Genomic DNA, 19224 nt, shown 5'->3' with positions numbered 1-19224 from the left:
TTGCGCACTCCTGTGTTTACTCTAGTGCACAAGCTCGACAGCTTTAATGGAGCAGATAGCGCAATATCAACACCGACGCACTTTCCAATTTTCTTGTAGTTACGCGAGATCGGAAAAAGTTAGCTGCGAGCCTCACTTAGTATAACACTACAATTTGTTGCTATCGCATTCATTGCTTCGCCCTTGCGGTGAAAGTGGCTTTTTTTTTTTGCGCTAGCAGCAGCGAGGACCCCCATTTCCCCGCGTATGCGGCAAAATTGGGACCGGGTATTGCTGGAAAACATAACCCTTGGAGCCGCAAACTAGCAGGCACAGCAAACGACCACCTCTGACTACTTTCACACAACTTTAATGGAAACCAGCAGATAATGAAGCCAAGAGAGGTACAGGGAACGTTTATTGTACTGCTTAAAGTGTATTGTGACGTCCCCCATACCTTCCTTGGCTTCATTATCTGCTGGTTTTCATTATGGTTGTGTCACACAAAGAAGTGAGCCCTAAAAATTTTCCTTCCTCGATTCTGATTACTTTCAACAATTCAAAGTTCCTTGCATCCCGTTTTTGTATGTTTTGTTAATTCGAAAGCGTGCTTAATTCAAGGATTTTCACAGTCCCAGAGGCTTTGAATTAACGATGTTTTACTGCGTGTATATATATATATATATATATATATATATATATATATATATATATATATATATATTAGCATTCATCAGGGATGAAGTCTGGTCTCTATCAGAATTTCCTGATGGAGGCTGGACTCTGATCGAAATGTCTAAAATAAACCCTTCCACTGTTGCTTGTTTTCAATGAGGATCTCCAACTCTACTGTTTACAATGCTTATGGCACAGAACAACAAATTTTCGGCATGGGGACAAAAAGCAAATATTACGTCACGTGATCAGCTCAAGATAACAAGCGGTTTGAGAAACAGCCCTTTCTGGGAAAAAAAAAAACACTGAGCAAAAGCAGCTGCCTTTACATGGACATCTGTACACTCCATGCTATTCTGAAAGTGGGTGATGCTTGAGCACATAAAAGTGACACACAAAATTAGCCAGGTATGAAGAATATGGTGCACAGCTGAACAGCTCTCATAAGAAAAAACAAAACCAAGCATTTTTTTTATTTGACTCCATCTGAAATGTGTGAAACAGAGTTTTGGAAATAGAAAACACTGGTATGATGGATCATACACAACCATAAATCCAATGCTGAGTAAAATGAGGAGTGTGGAGCAAAATGAAAAACAATCGAGGCTGACAGCACAGAGAACCTTACAGATCTCGCAACAACCAAGTACACGCGTGCGTTATGCTGATGAGAGTAAACAACAAAGAATATTGTGAGAAATGAGACTTTTCTACAGACTATGGACGCTACGCAATTTTTTGACATACAAGTATGATTGTTGCATGCACATTTTGAAGCAGTAATCAAAACACCACAAGAAGAGTTACAGTGGCTCGCTCATTGGAAGATGAATGCCACATGGTTCCGGTATTTAGGTATTCAGGTGTCACAGCAATTTGTCCAACGTATACATAGACATATGTACAAGTGTATGGTATTTGCTTGAGCAAAGGCTGCAAACCAGGGTGTGCAATAAATTCAAGCACAGCCTATAAAAATACAGGCCAAGAAATAGTTCATATTATGCATGAAAAACAGCACCACCAAATGAGACCACTATACATTGAGCCCAAAACTGCTACTCTGCAATTAAATTGACTACCACTGAATTAGCAATATGCCTGTCACAACGCAGAGCTGCTGTATTTTGCACAAAATGTATGCTTGTAGCCAAAGTGCCAACACACAATAAAAGAAGTTTTTGAAAGAAAATTTTCTTCACCCAAATAAATTGTGCACTTACACAATGCATGTCACCACTGTGCAATGCATGCTGCCGTTTAGCTCAACATTCATAATATCCTTGCCAGTTCAACGTTTCATGTTGGCATCATCCAAGTCTTTCAGAAGTTTTGACAGACTGTCCAGCAAATCAACAGGTCACAGTGAAATGAGAATGCAGGGCAGTGTATGCGCAACTAGGTAAAAGTTAAAAGACACTGTTTAATTGGAAAGTCAGGCTGATTCAGGGCTGCAAACAGCACAAATCTTGCTTTCTTAAAGTCAATAAAACTAAGTTCTTATGTCCTACGAAATGACATGGCATTATCAATGAAGGAAAGAAGTGTTAATTTCAAGGGCTCATTTTCTTTGTTATACACAATATTAATGAGAACTAACAGACAAAGCCAATTATCAAATTATTTATTACAACAAGCGAGCTTAACTAAAAATAAGGTACTTAATATATGTGGTACAACACGTTGAATAATGCTATAGCCAACTGGTCACTGAATCAATGCAGAATCAAATAAAAAAAGGGGGGGGTCTCACAAAGTTAATTCATACACGCTGCCAGAAAGCCTTTAAAATTCTCGAAAAGAATGTCCATGTCAATAAATGAAGCTACAGTTAGACAATGTACACAGCACTGACATCACACGACTGTATCAGTAGATCCACAAGGTAAACAGCAATATTTTAATAGAATGTCTTATCTTTACTCATGATTGATTTTTCAAAACTTCTGCATCCAACTTACAACAGACATTCATGAAAACCCATTGTATGAAAGCTACTCTGTAACCAGCATGTTCGAAATTTTTAATAGCTTACCTACACATCCAGCTTCAAGAATTCGGCACACCAAAATGATATCTTTTGATTAAAATTTGAGCAATAAGCTGATACGTAATTCTAAAACGAGTGCACACTTTTCCCTACACAGCCTAAACTAAGTCACATATTCAGTATCTCACAAATTTTGTTGGCCCTTTCACCACTTAGAGGCAATGGCCAATTCCTCTTATACCATGTATACAACATGTACTGGTGCCACCTTTTCAGATGTTTTTCCCAGCTGTGCAACGGACCATACACATAGCATCTCTCATTAAAAACACACACACGCGTGCACACACCTGGACACACACTCACATACACCTTTAGCATAAAAGCATGCTTAACAGTTCAGTAATGAAACTATATCAAAACACACCTTTGTGGAATGGTGACATGGAGATTACGGCGTCAGTCTGCAATTCATAACAATAGCCACTGTGTCCATGCCATATAAAGTATATCCCAGAAAGTATTTAAGTAGAGCAAAAAACAGTCTTATATGGCACAGCTAATGCATGAATGAATGTTTTTTTTTCGGCTGTGCTAGGGAAACTTACAAGTTTGCTCCCAAGATGGTTTTACAACAGAGTATTTGAAAGCCCCATGGTTTGCCCCAACAAAAACATTTCGAATACAGCACCTAGAAAGCTCGTAAAAACAGCACAGCTACCTAAGGCTAAGCAATCTGATTGCCAACCTAAAGGAAAACTCCAATTCACACACTCAAAAAAAAAGTTAGGACAAAAGTAAGGTGAATGCTGAAACTTCAGTGATAGAAGAAAGCAAGGTGTAAGAAGTTGAATATTATAAACCTGAAGTCCTTTCTGTAAATGAACACTCGGCAAAATCTCCACTTGTCACTCAAAGAGCACTCAATTTCTGTGCCACCAAAGCTTCTTTGTTAAATATGTGTGTTGTACAAGTCCAGGAAAGTTCCATGTACATGTATATGTGCCTAAGTCAAGTAAGCAATAATGTACTCCGACTAAATGTAAAGCAAAGTGCATCTAAAATGAAAATACAAAATTTTACCCTTTGCCACAGCTTTATTCCATTGATTTAAAAATTAAAATGTCCATTAATTCAAAATTCCGATGCCGCAGGACTGATATTAAGATAATCTATTTAGTGGCATCTGCTATCTTGAGTATAACATCCTTTCAAGCCTCCTGATAAAGACTATTCTGGTTCAAATATCAAAGGACAAGTATTTGAACTCTACAGCCTACATAGTGTTAATGTACCCTGGACTTAGCATGCCCTCTAGGCATTACATCATCAAGCACCAAGAAGATGGAATATGAAAACTGGTACCATGATAGTCAAGCAACTCAGAGTGAACAGTAGAAACCCTTAGCATTAAAACACAAATGCTTTCAATCTGAAACTTAATAAAGATAACTCTATATTATTATCAGCAAACATTATGCAACAGCTGATTTACCATATCACATATGTGAGGTAGGATGCCCAGCACAGTATGTTTCATCAATATAAAATTTATTTCAATCACCCATAATCACAGAATGCACAAAACACCTTATTATGAACTAAACTGTCCATCCCAGCTCACCAATATGCCGCTCTTCTACCATGCAAACCAACGAAACTTGTAGCACCACAAAGCCACATGGTATATCCTATGGTGAAACATAATGCTACTTAATATTCAGTTTTATTTGAGAAAATTACCCAGCTACATGGAAATCCCTTGTTTTTTTAAGACTATAATTTTTTTTTTCTGACAACAGAACAGGTTATCCAGGAGATTACTCGGCAATAAAATGGAATGTCACCAATGGGCTACCTTGATAGAAGAAGTTTCAGATACTCAATGCCAAAAAAAGGCAGTTTGTTATGACAAATAGCTTTAAATATTACTCAGAAACAGTGTAACGCACAAACTTGTGTGTATATATACATATATATGCCCTGTCTGTACATATAGATAGCAAGAATAAATTGCACTCTCACCCCCCTTCCTTCCAGCTAAATTTTAACAATTTGTACATGAGCATGGTGTTCAAGAATGTTTTGTGTTTGGACAATCCTCAGTAATTGGTACAATGGCAGTTTGTGTACAGCTGAGAAAGCATATGACATATCACTGTTTTAGCATCTATAAATCTATGAATGAGAGCAACATCTGGTAATAACAACCTAGTATTTTCTCTACCACAGCACGTTTCTTGTAAGGAAAATTGCACACAACCTTATGGTAACCTTGCCTATAAAAAGTGCTAATAAAAACAAATTTGTCACAAATGACTTCAAATGTAAATAACAAAGTAAATGCTAGAGCTCTGCAACTAGAATTGTCCTCAAAGAATATGTACTGATAAAGGTAACTTGGGCACTGCACGCTGAACAGTGGAGTCCAAAACATCAAGCAAAGCTGGCTTGGCAATATTAATCCATGCAAGATGTCATATGTTAAAGAAATGAAATTCTCGCAGGAAATATTCACGTGCTACATGAACACATATGGTCTGCAATTATGCTGCAAGTAAAGCCCATGTTTACCTTACAGTCCATGGCTTCCAAGGGTACAATGAGCACAGCTTAAGAAGCCAGCTTTGAACTAAAGCTATAGTTCAAAGCGCCACACACTATTGTGGGGCAACCACACATATGTCAGGAAAACAAGGTCAGCGCACATTTAGCTTGAAGACACAACAAGAGGTCTGCAAAATAACTTCCCATTTAACCAAGTTACTTTCATCAGGACAATATATTTTGTCTTCACAATCTCGGTGTGATAAACAAACTCACTGGGTGCTTCGCACAGGTACCTAGGCTCAGGATAATATTGATAACAGTGAATCCTGCTATCACGGTGGAAACAACAACAACAACAACCTAAAGACATCTGTAGAAAGGCCTTGGCTAGCTGTGCTGTTTTTTCGAGTGAAGATAACACTGGTAGCCATGCCTAAACCCCAACCCACACCGGGAGCATCGATGTCGTTCCCTCAAGTGGCACCAGTACATGTGGACCAGGTAACTACTGTGACACCTGAATGCCTTCTTGCGCCTCAGTCCACCTTCCAATTTACAGTGGTGACAGGACAGGCTCAGCGAGGACTTTCCTAAAGGTACGCGTGATGGTGCACAACGTTTTCGCCGATGTAGTGGAGCTGTTGAGCCTAGCTGGGACTTTCCACAGCGATCAGAGCAACAAACAACTACTTTCCGGGGTTTGGGTTGCTTCCTAGACTGCTTCAATCGTTGAACCTGCAGCACGGGTGCTGCTAAGACCCTGACAGCAGTGTCTGCTTCGGCCACCAGTCCAAAATGGCGCAACAGCATCACTGCACAGTCAGCACAGCGGGCCTTGAGTGCCAGGTTGTGGTGGCTTTCTGCTGCATGCCGCGTCAGCACCTTGGCACTACTGCATGGCATCCCACAGTGTGGGCACCGCGCCACTGCATCGTCATCACCATGCTCTGTGGAAACATGCTTACGCAGCACATCCTCGAAAGGGGTGCTGTACTGACAGCATGCATCCGTGGCTCGGCAGCGAAGTGTCTGACCCGAGTGGAGGCGCATGTGTGCAATCATTGTGTCCTGAGTAAAGGAGCAGAATCCACACACAACGCAGCGGTAAGGGAACACTGTGGCCAGGCTGTTGGGGTCGTCCCTGCAGCCACTCTCCCGGCTACGGGCGGGCCCCGGGGACACGCAGTCTGCTAGCCCTCGCTGCTCAGTTGCTGCACTCCATGTAAAGAGAGACAGGATGAGCGGGTCACGCTTAAAAGGGGCTCACCCAAGGAAGCCATTCTCCTCCTACACCCTGTTAAGAGCCTCTACTAGAAGATTTGTCAATGCTGCACACATGCAGACATTGCCACTAGTAGAATCAATTCACAGCAAAACACTGGTTCCCTCTTATGTGCCTGAACGTGACTTAATTTGCATTTACAGTCACAATCCTTCGTACAGTGTATCAGAGATTTGTAGGCACCCTTTTTTAATCATGTTACTCTTCTCCCGGAATACATTGCACACTTTCCTCTCCACCTTACCGACATAATGTGGCAACTAAAAAACAAATGCAGGTAAACAGTCAGAGGGATCTGAAAGAACATTTGCAGCTCTTACGTAATTGTTTTCTGAACACAGTGAAAACTCCCCTCTAAATTCTATAGATACCACGAAAAAATAAACGCCAGTCAGCAACTGCCAGCAATTGTTGGCTGGCCTTTATTTCTTTGTGATAGGCTAATAGCAAAATGATAAGGCAATGTTCAAAGTATGAAAGTGAGAAATGTTCACAATGCAGCTTTAAATAAAAACACTGGTGTTGAGAACCCTAAAAAGAGTATAGTGGTGCCTCAAATCACATAATCAAGCAAGACATGACACAATGTCACGAATTTTGGTCACCGCTATGCATTGGTTCAACCAAAGTCTTCAAGTCAACTTTATCACTAAGCATCCACATAATACGTCCTTCTTCTCGCCAATATTACATATAGCTCTGCGAGAGAAACGCGACACAAACACAGATTCACGTTAGAAGAATTTCGTCCTACTAACAATGTATTTCGCTTCTCTTTTTTTCCACGAGCTGTAAGAGACTGGAATGCCTTAGATGAATTTATTGTTACTCAGCCTACGCTAGAATTATTCTCTGAACTCGTGGATGAAGCTGTTTGACGCGGACACATGTTACTCTGTTTAATACTGTTGTTTTATTGTTACTGCTGTGGTATGCTTGATGTAATTGCTTACTTAGAGTGTGCATTTTTGTTTTTGTTTATACGTGTAAATGTCTATTTCTTACAGAGCGCATAATTTGCTGTTCGCATTACTTCTGTACATTCATGTATGAATTAACTCCCACCCCTGTAATAATCCCTTTGAGGGATTGGCAGTATTTGAAAATAAATAAATAAAAAATAGAGATCGCTTGCAGATACCAGCTGCATTGGCGACACACGTTTCCTGGACGATCGCTAAGAAGATAAGAGCTTGTTGCATTTAATGCTGCTGCCTCTACGGCTACTCATGCCTGTTACTTGACACGAGCTGGTAACAAAAACACCATATCCGGTGCTGATGCATGGCAAAGAACATGGAACTACGCTGCACACAGTGCACAGACGCCAAGGTTGTCACATGCCCTGAATCAGCCGCATGCGCTCCCTCTCCACCGCTCCAAAGGCGAGGAGGGCATGGAGTAGCACACTTTTCCCCAAAGCTGTTACCAGAAAGCATGCTACTCCGTTTTGGCGACCACTGTCTGTCATGCAGCGCATGATTTGAAACATGCGTTCACAAAAACTGCTTGCAACTCAACCATATGACCACTGGCCCTAGCAGAAGTTTCAAATTATCACAGCAGTTTTCCTCTGCGACAGCACTGAAACTTCATTATATTGAAGTCGCGCATAAACACACTTCGTCATATTGAGGTTCAAAATACACTGGGTTTTATGGACATGAAGTAGTGAAAAGTGAAATAATTCGTATCAATAATTTCATTATATTGAAGTTTGTTATATCGAGGTTTAACTGCATTACAAAATAAATTTTGGGTTTTTATGTAGCAGAGGCATGAGCTGATTAAGAAAGATGCTGCAATGGGAACTTTGGATTAATCCTGATCCTATGACGTTCTTGTAACGTGCACTCGATCTAGTTAACGAGCATTTTTTAACTTCGTCGCAATAAAAATGTGGCTGCCGTGACGGGTATGGAAACCATGACCCAAAGTTTGGCAGCACAACAAGAGCCAAAGGGCTACCACAGTGAGTAGTGGCAAAATATGCTTAACAGTAAATTATTGAACCTGTAAAATCCAAAGCTTCAGATTTCAATATTACCGTATTTACTCGAATCTAAGCCGATGTTTTTTTCGAAAAAACGATGTGCGAAAGTGGGGGGGTCGGCTTAGATTCGAGTACAATGAATAAGTTTTTTTACTTTTGTGGTCTTGCGAATTTCGGGGGTCGGCTTAGAATCGGGGCCGGCCTAGATTCGAGTAAATACGGTATTACAGGATGTTAACAGTCAAAGACATGTAATATGTAGGGATGGGCGAATATTCGGGCGTTTCGAATATTCGAACGAATATTACAGTATTCGAATTCACTTCGATACGAATTTAGATTATTCAAAATTTCGAAGTATTCGAAATGAACGAATATATGTACACATTTGACCGCACATAACCCCCTGTAAAGGTGGTTTCACTGCAGCGTCTTGTTGCTGTGCCGTGAAACAACCCATCCAGGGAAAATCTGCACTGCCGCGAAGCCACACTTCAAGGTTAAATGTACATATTTTTTAAAGTTTAAAAGCCTGTTATATGGGCTTATATGCGCTAAGTACAGTAATTTTTAAATTGTACCGTATTGCACCACTTATAACTTGCACCCTACTGCTATTCAAATCTTGATACTATTCAAGGCTGCTTCCACTTCATTTCAAACCAATAAAGTGACATTCACTCATACCTAGTTCCAATCCTTAAAAATATTGTGCAAGGGTCATGACAAAAATGCTCATTTTTCTTAATAATATGCGGTAAATACTATTCGAACTATTCGATTCGAAATTATTCGCCCAAATCACTATTCGCTTCGGATTCGCTTCGAACCTCAAATTCACTATTCACCCATCCCTAGTAATATGCCTTCTAACTAAATGTAGTGGGAACGATTGGGCCAATACTTACGTCCCACCTGCGGTTTTGAATTGGAAGTGCAAGCGCTGGTGCCATTGGGCACTGAACATCCACAGGGCTCAATTTTGCACTTGTCCACTGGCTGCGAAATTGGTGGGTGTGGTGGTCGTACAGGAAACGGTGGATACAGGGAGCAGCCCATACGTGACTTGTCGTTCAAGCTCGAGCTCAAGCTGGAAAAGAAAGTTGCCTTTTCAGTAAGAGGTATATGCTAATAATAACTGTTGGGGTTTTATGGGCCAATACCATGATATCATTATGAGATTATGAGGGACGCCGTAGTGGAGGGCTCCGCAAATTTCGACCCCCTGGGGTTCTTTAACATGCACCTAAATCTAAGTACACGGGCCTCCAGCGTTTCACCTTTATCGACATCCAGCTGTCGCGGCCGGGATTCAATCCCGCAACCTTCGGGTCAGCAGTCGAGCACGATAACCACTAGACCACCGTGGTGGATAACAGATATATGTTCTAAAGCAAAGGTTACCCAGCAGTTATTGAGGTTAAAGCTGCTGTTTACTGAAAAAGTTTGGAGCAGTATATTTTTAAAATGATATGCTGGTGGCATCACAGGGCATGATATATGTGAAATATATCTATTCCTGCAGCCTAAAACATAAGTTGGCAGTTTTCATTAGTACATGCAAACAAATAGCATAGTGATGTTTGGAGTAATACTGAAAGGCGAGCTAGTTGGTACATATACATCGTAATAACTTTTTCTAGCGCAGACTGACACACGGACAAGAAAGCACTGGTGTCGTTCCCTCTCTTTGTCCGTATGTCAGTCTACGCCAGAAAAAGTTATTACGAAGTGAAGTTTGATTGGCTTCAGTTGCAGAATGTTTTGGAGTTCCACTTTTTTGCAGCTCCTATGCCCCATGAACTCTGCAGTCATACCAGTACCATACAAATAAATCATACATAATAAGGAGTAATAGACATCATTATTTGGTTACACTTTCTTTCCCAATAAAGGCACACATGAATGGCCCCTTACTGAAATGGAAATCCCACCAAAGTATACTGAGTTAATTATGCTATACCAGGTGTTCCAATTTTATTTTATTTTATTTGTTTATTTATTTTTGCAAAATGCCATTTTTAAAGTTCTTTATCTAGGCTGTGCTAAATCAGCATCGGTTCTGTGGAAACCTCCAAAGTAGTAGAAAGCTTATCAAAAGGGATAATTGTCATCCACCATTTTGTAGCACAAAGGTAAGGAAATCCATACATATTTCTCCAAAAGAAAGCTTCTTCACTGACAAAAATTCTTTCCTGGTCCTGGATTCGAACGAAGTATGAAAGCCTTTGTGAGTGGTTGGTCCTGGGTACTATCATCTGAACTGACCAGACTAGCAGATTACAGCATGAATGCAAACTAAATTCGATGGACAGGGGCACTGAATATGGCAAATTAGTTCTGTGAAAGCCTGCAAGGTGGAGAAAAGATTTCCCCGCTTTGCGAAAAAAAGCTTTCTTCTTCCAAGTGAATTCAATGTAGCTTCATGCTACAAAACAATTTTCCCCTCTCATGTTCTTTATTCAGGCTCCCACAGTCTTTACTGATAGGCAATGTGGCTAAGCAGACATTAGCAGCTAGAAAAATCTTCAAAGGCAATTTTACTAACTACACAAATGTGTTAATTCACTTTTTAGTTATTCACTTCAGCACATATCCTGTGTCTGCAAAATTGAAGCCATTGAGTAGTGAAGTCATGTCTGATTAGCAGAGATCCTAACACTAGCAGCACATTGAAGATAAGCAACAATAAAATGTGCCATGAAATATAGTGGTGTTAAACATGCCTATAACAATCAGTTATGATCTTGGCAAAATTATCATTTAACTTCCTTTTTCTACTAATTTCTGCTTTAATTACAGGGGACTGGATAGTGAGTTTTTTTTTATATTTGTTTAACATGAAAAGAAACACCTGCTACACATGCAGTTTTAGTTTTTTTATGCATCCAATTGTGCAACACCAGAAGATATGGAGATCCAGACATCACACAAGCAAAATTGGTTGCTGCAGTGCATTCAGCATACAAACATGGATTCATTGAGGCCATGAGTGGCATTTTGTAACAATCCACCAAATGTATTGTCCATTTCAGCATGCTCAGACTGGCTATAGTACCTGGAAAAATACCAATCGTCACTGCTGGCTCTAACCTCTGTACAATGAGCACATCAGCACATGCTAAAATGACAGTCTGCTTAGTGGACTCTTACAGAATACCATCCCTGGTAAGCAGAAAGTGACATGGACAAAAATGCTGCCGCTTCTGAGACCATGTAATTCAGGGCCATAACTAAGGGGGGGTTGAGGGGGTTCTGACACCCCCCGAAATTTTTTCATGCTTTAACTTTTCGGGTGACACTAAAATACTTTCACGCCTTCACAGCGACCACCAGTTGCCAAAGTTAGCCATTCTACACACAAACACCCCCCGAAAAAAATTCCTGGGTACGGCCCTGATGTAATTATAGTTAGAATGAAAGCTGCCACAGCTGCTACTAACGAGTGGCGATTAAGCAAAACGTCCCTGATGGACTTCTGTGAACTGAAGTCGAAACCACTCAGTCAAGAAAATTTTATTTGAAAGTGCTGTGCATGCTAAAAAATTTCATGTTGCACTGCATCACAGCAAAACATTTTCATTAGTCTAAAACACAAGATGCAAGTGTTGTCATCATGCTTTGCCATTTTACATGCTAGCATTATGATTAGTCACAAAACTATTCACAGTAAGCTCTTATTGTGCCATACCTCAAGGGACTATCAAAAGTTGCACAGTTGATGCGAAATCCAGCTGAATGAAATACATATTATGACACATCCCTGGATTCTCAGAATTGCTGTCACTAAGAAGAAATCCTTAAGAATATTTGTTCCAGAAAAGAAGGATAAAACCCAAAGAGCAGTTACTTGGCTCTGGTGAACAAAGTAATGTGGTGTCTTCCACTTCCAGTGGCGGTGGCTGATGCGACGCTGCCCCCTCGACGTGCCCCGTCAGCATAAGTTGGGCCGTGAAAGGCCGAACACCTTCTACGTGCTTCTCTAAATCAGTGTTGTACGGAACGGCGTTCCAAGGAACAACGTTCCAGGAACTAGTTCCTTTTGGGAGGAACGGAGGAACACCTCCGTTCCATTTAGGATTAGTGGAACAGTGATGGTAACTCGTTATGTTTACGAAGGAATGGCAGAGGGAACAGCGTTACTTCTGTAAACGTTCCACGGCATTGAACAGGTGCACGCACGCAGCACGTCATGAAGAACAGGGTGGATGGGTGACTGCATCAGGTGCAAAAATGTACCGTTCTCCTATCACATGACTATGATGCATCCTGGTTTTCACTTCAAGGCTCCCGCTGGGGGTGCAGGGAAGTGCGCAACGCCAAGACCAACCATGTGCGAGAGGAACAGCTGTTTCTTTACAGCGGAGCAGTTATGCTCGAGGTTTGCCGCGTGTCGTAGAAAGTTATCATCATCGTAAAGCGGCACGTGCTCTCTTCGTCCTCTTCTGATTCGCTCCCAGAACACGTGTGCCGATTTTTCCGGCGTGGGATGCAATAACTCTGATGGGCGAGAGGTGAAGTACAGAGAGAGAGAGAGGCAGACAGAGAGAAAGAAAGAGACAGAAAGAAATTCTTGGTGAAAAAAAGATTCCCAGCGAGGCGAAATTCAAACCCCTATACCCACAATCCAAAGGCGAGTGTCGTGACCGCGTGGCTATCCAGCTTTTTCCTTGGTATTTATTCAACATAGGCATGCCACTTGGAAGCAATTCAGTACAGACAGAGAACTAATATGTTCATTCTGCTCGTATCGCGACACAATGACGAACACATAGCACTAAAGAATATGCATTCAACTCTAGAGCCAGAAGATCAAGTAACGGCCTTTTTCAATTGTACACTATAACGGCGGTAAAGACCAATGCAATACACCATTCTGGCTGAATTTTATTAGCTCGTATACATCTCATAGCTGAGTGACCATCCTAACGAAGTAGGCTGTTGAGGAAATTATTGGCTCTGCGTCTCTCTGCAACATGCGCGTACGCTAGCAGAGCATAGCCTTGTATAGTTTAGCATAGTAAGAGGGTAGGAAAGCGAAGTGAGAAGGAGGGAAAGAAGGAGGGGAGAAAAAATATACAGAGAGAAAGAAAGACAGAAAGAAATGCAAGAAGGAGCAAAAAAGATAGCAGGTGAGAGAACTACAGAGAGATATATATCGAGAAAGAAAGAGACATAAAAAAGAGAAAGAGAATATAGAAATAGAAAGGGAAGAAAAAGAAAGAGATACGAAGACAAAGAAAGAAACATACAGAAATATGTTGGCTGAATGCGAACAGGAGACCTTACTAAGTTGCAAATGTGCATCCTCGACATTATTTTCTACTCATGCTGAGATAGTGAAACAGCACTCATTAAACGCCTAAGTATTTTTGCTTTCGATGCGGTTCCCTGTGCAAGAAATTTAATTATATTGGTGCATGTGTGGACATTACTATTTGAATATCTGAAATGCAGTACCCTGACTGCGCGTTTGAAGACTGACGTGGAAAATGACACATGTGTTGTACTTGTAATAGACGAGCATAAAAGTTGCAGTTAGACATGTCTTTAGTAAGGCCGGTGATCTCTAAAGTGTTCGTCTTGGGGCATTTATTTACATTACTTTTATCTACACATAACCTGCGATCAGCGATTTCAAATTTCTATAATTCTATATGCAGCTAGATGTGAGGTTAATTAGCTCACTTTATTTCACCTCAGGATTATCCGACAATATAGTTTTTGATTAAAGAGTCAAATGTAGCGTTAATGTAACGACAAATTCCAATCTTCGAAATATAACTGTAATGAGTTCCTTTCTCATTAGAGGAACTTGTAATGGGAACTTGTTCCAATAGTGGGAAGGAACGAGGAATGAGCTTACGTTACTGTCTTAGAGGAACGTGTACAATACTGCTCTAAATGATATATTTTCTCGGACCTTCAGTGTGACCTCTTTTTCCTTCTTCCAGTTTGGACAATAACGTGAATAAGCAGCATGGCCACCATCGCAATTTACACAATGTGGCATTTCATTACAGGTGTCTTAGGCATGGCCTTGGACACCAGATTTTGCACAGGTAGGTCGACCACGACAGCTTTGAGAGCCATGGCCAAATCGTTGACACTGGAAACATCAGCAGTGGTTTGGGATATATGGTCTTATAGGTGTCTTGGTGTAGCCAGTTTCAATGCTTTGTGGAAGTTCACTAGTGGCAAAGGTCAGTATCAAGTGTTTGGTTGGGATTTCTTGATTGTTTCTTCGGATGACGATTCATTTTACATTTGTGACATTCTGGTCCTTCCATCGTTCAAGGAGTTCAGTCTCTGTAAGTTCAAGAAGATCTGCGTCCGATATGACTTCGCAGGTGGAGTTCATAGATCGATGTGGTGTTACGGTGATTGGAATGTCACCGAAAGTTACCGAGGGTTTTTAGTTTGTCAAACTGTATCTTGTCGCGGAGTTCCAGAAGGAGGTCTCCACTAGGCATTTCACTGACTTAATAGCCCGTACCTAAGGTGTCTGTCATTGATCTGGATACTATAAATGGGGACACTGTTCTAGCTGATTTGTCAGACTTCTCACTGTGTACAACATGGTAGTGGGGAATATTTCTTTGGGTCGGCTCAAAAATTCAGCTCTTCGGTGCGTATGCGCTTTGAAGCGGTACGATCATTTAGTAGTGGGAATGCTCTATGCATGATGTGAGGATTATATTCAGCAGTGATGGCGGCCACCCACTATGGAGCCCAACATTGGGACGCTACAAGATTCATGGTGCTGAAATATGCAGACGCCAGCCGCACACCGTTACAATAACCGAATGCGCATAGACCAAGGTTGGCTAGTTGCACAAGGTTAACCCAGGCCGCCTACGAAAATTGGGAAGTAACTGAAGAGAGTAGGAGACAGGACAGCAAGGAAAGATAGGAAAGTGAAAGATCAGAGAGGGGGATAGGAAAAGGAGACCGCCGATTTCCCATGGGTGGGTCAGCCCAGGGGTGCAGTCTACGTGAAGCCGGGGCTAAAGGGGTGTGTTGCCTCGGCCTGGGGGCCTTAAAGGTCCAATCACCTGGCGTCGGCTCAACCCTCAGGATCCCCTTTTCCTCGGACACGGCAATGCCACGCATGGCTAGGTGTGGGAGGGGGTCGAAACGTCCCCTGTTGGCTCGGATTCATTGTGACACCAATCACCAAATTCCTGCTTGCGCAGACGCCCCTGCAGGGTGTGTTCCACTTCCAGGCAATGGACTAAAGAACAGAACATATCTAGTGGAAGTAATTGAGCCATCCGTCACTGTTTGAATAGTCCTACCTTGACTCAGGACAATATCCTTGGCTTTTATAAAACAGCTCCATTGATGGCTGGACTGTATGCTGTGCACCCAATCAATCAAACTGACGAGCATGCCTTCAAAATCTTTAAGCAAACTCAAATTTTTTGAAAGCAACTACCTCGTTTCTCACACTTGGCAGGGAACTTTTCAGGACGTGAAACTTGACGATTATCTCAGAGTTTGGGAAAGATAGCTATATGCCATTGCCACAATATTTCAACTGTATTTAAAAGCTCAACAGAGATATGCCTAAGCATGGCTGAAACACGTACGACTCGCAGAACAGTTGTCCAATTGGAATTGGTAGCAACTATTATACATGAACCTCTTCAGAATGACTCTCAGTCATCAAAGAAAAGCACTAAAAGTAAATCAATCTGCATGAACACACCGTGCATGTAAAGATAATCAAGCCACCAGACCAAAGTAGCATGCAGGGCACCAATTTCAATAGTATTTCATTTCTTCCAGAGAATTTGGTGTCTTTGAGCACACATACCCCCTGTTTTAATGCCATCAGGCTATAGTTAACTGAACAGCATAATATAAATTAAAGCCCTAGCAAAAATGCCGATAGAATTTTCTATTGGTCTTATAGAAAAATCTTATTTGTTGTATAAGTGCTCAATTGGAGCTTTATAGGTCTTATTAGAATTCTATTGTCACCAATAGAGACCAATTGACAACATCTATTTGTCACCGATAGGACCAATAAATTTTTTATTTGTGCAATAGGAGACATCTATTTGTCACCAATGGAACAAATAGGTATATGTTAGTACCAATAGGTGGCAGCTATTTGTCACTTATAGAACCAGTAGGCACCAATAGGCTTTAATAGGCGACGTCTATTTGTCACCTATAGAACCAATAAATAGCACCTATTTGTCATTTATAGAACTAGCAGGTGTGAATTGCCACCAAAGTCACAGGGTTTTGCATGGTATTAAAAGGCCACCTATATGTATTTAATTCACTTACAGGGTCATGCAGTAGCGAATTCAGCCAAAAGGCAGTTTTTGATTTGTTCAGTATTTGAGCAAAGTGGCAGCTGTTTTACATAAGTGTTCCAAAATATCGCAGCCATATTTTTCATAAATCTCACCAAAATAATTACATAGACGCCTGTATATTTGTGCAATTTCATTCTGTACTCAAGGTTATGGTTATGCAATATTTGTGGGATAAACCCGCAAAAAGACAGGTTTACAGAAAGAGAAAGTTATCATAGTTGAAAAGGGAACGCCACAGTAGGTAATGTTTTAACTGGGTACTCAATGTTCTTGTAAAGGCAGCAATTTGTACTCTGCTATTCTTGCATGGTGCAAACGGGGTGGGAAAATAAGCTGCTAATAAAATAAGCGAAGTCAGCATATAAGGTAGAAGTCGTCATTTCCTGCTTGAATGTGTGCACATAATGTATACATCGTTGTTTTCAGCCGGTGGGCTATTGCGATTCTTCGACAGCACGCTATGGAAACAAACGCGAACAGTACGGCATCTACCAGCTCCGCTGGTCGCATTACTTTTCAAAACAGTTGTAGCCTGGCTGGTAATAAGACAAGTTATCCATGATACATTCACGAGACTAGCGTCTTTTTACTGTCACCAAGCTAAGAGCGCGGAGAAAACAAACGCGAACAGTGCTGTTCGCGTTTCTTTTCGTCGCCTTTGTAAGTAGTAGGTGGTAGGTTGTAAGTGCAAGCTCGCTCGAGCGCTTGCACTTCTTACGACGGTGAACATCGCGTTCGCTGCCGCAGGTTACTGTACCTGCGGGGTCACCCGTAATGCGCGTCAAATAAAAACGAGAAAAACCTGAAGTTCGAAACATGCGGAAACACGATAACGATAACAAAATCACGAGCAACCAATGCCGAGCAACCAAAGTGATACAGGCTTGCCAAAAGAGCTCATTGAAGATAATAGCTGTCGCGTGAAGGCGCTGTATGTCTTCTATTTCTTTTTCATTTCACAGCTGAAATTTCGGTTCGCTACGCTTTCCATAACCTTCCTTCCTATGTGTCAGCAGCTGAATATTTTCGAGGGGTTGGAAATAGAGCAAAATATTGCAATACAATAGCAAAAAATAAAATCTTGCTTTTGTGGTATGGCCACGGCACGAGCGCCAGCCAGCAAGCGAGCCGACTAGAGCCAGCCACAGCCGCAGCGGGTGTTTTCGGTCGAGTCACGAGTGTGTGGTGCGGCATGTTCGTGGTCGAAGTCAGGCTTAGAAATGTTGTATGTTTGTGTCTATTGAAGGTTGCACGAAAACGCATGTGTGTAATCGCGACGACAATGCAAGGTCGTTCATGAGCGTCAAAGAAGTTGAACGTTTCAGCGCTAAAAGCGTCTCGGACTTCACCAGTAAGTGGTACCGAGTGTGCTGACAGGATGCTCCTCGCAAAGGTGGTTGCTTCGGAGGGCATACCCTGCCGATGTTCGGTAAGTGAACTGTTCTTTATATATTTGCTAGTCAGTAAAAGTTGCTCTTGCTGTGCTACTAATTCGCGCATCTGCCAGCGTGCCCACCGGACAGCGAGGACAAGAGCGATAAATCAGTGTTCACTTACGGTTCTTTGCAGATGTATTGAAATAATACCTCTAGCCACGTAAAATGATTGGCAGGGTTCTGTTTGGTGTCGCTGCATGTGCCCAGCTCTCACGGCCCTAGCATTACTGGTATGGAATAAGTCTGAGAACTTGGCATAGTTTTTTTTTTTAAAGTTAGCCCCTTCGTTTGTATTTATTCCGCTCCACAGTACAATAGTTTTGAACATCGTGTGGGCTGTTCGCATATACAGACGCTGGCATAGACGTACGTTATCGACTTGCGCATTGTTTTCGCGATAATCTAAAGAGACTAAAATATGTAATCATGCCTTCGTTCACCCTCAATAATACACTTATGGGAGAGGGAAGAAGTTTATTGGCAATAAAAATCCTGTGTGGCTGTCCCATCATCAATTACTAGTCATGCTGACTGAACCCCATTCTATGACACACATGGTTGCAGTAGAGAGGCACTATATTTAATGAAGATTTCTGCGTGAAGTCCCGAAATTCACACGCTGCGATCGGTTTGGTGCTAGTGCTGTTTGGCCTTTCCCACTAGTGTCCGAAGTCCACACACGTGACTGCGGTTATGCTTCTGGGACACAAGCATAATCGAATCTGCTGTACGAATTTGACAAAAGATCCGTCCCTGTCATGTTAAGCTGTTACCTACAGCCAGCTCACCGGAATTTCCCTTATGCTGATTCTACAGTGTGTCGTATCTGCATATTTTTTTTTATTCTAATGCTTCAGTTTTCTTTCAGTAGCGCATCTAAATATTTTCTTTCTTACTTCCTGGTATTTTAGTATTTTATGTTTGTTTCTTTTTTTCAGGCACTACCTAGAGAAGCGGTGCAGTGGCATATATTCGACAAGGAAGCA

The 19224-nt window shown here is 41.5% G+C and overlaps 1 protein-coding gene across 2 annotated transcripts in view; it reads right to left on the bottom strand.

Moving 5' to 3' along the window:
- Positions 1–1102: 1102 nt before the first annotated feature.
- Positions 1103–19224, bottom strand: part of LOC119378638 (zinc finger protein 91) — a 61111-nt gene continuing 42989 nt past the window's right edge. For both annotated transcript variants that reach the window (XM_037647707.2, XM_037647711.2), the window contains exons 6-7: positions 9378–9559; positions 1103–6405 (exon numbers count right to left, since the gene is read on the bottom strand). In XM_037647707.2, coding sequence (XP_037503635.1) covers positions 5582–6405; positions 9378–9559 — 1006 coding nt within the window. In that variant the 3' untranslated portion in view covers positions 1103–5581. The remainder of the gene's footprint in view (positions 6406–9377; positions 9560–19224) is intronic.

The sequence above is a fragment of the Rhipicephalus sanguineus genome, chromosome 1 (assembly GCF_013339695.2).
Source record: "Rhipicephalus sanguineus isolate Rsan-2018 chromosome 1, BIME_Rsan_1.4, whole genome shotgun sequence".
Lineage (NCBI taxonomy): Eukaryota > Metazoa > Arthropoda > Arachnida > Ixodida > Ixodidae > Rhipicephalus > Rhipicephalus sanguineus.
Note: the sequence above shows the minus strand (reverse complement) of the source record. Positions and strands in the feature narration are given on the sequence as shown.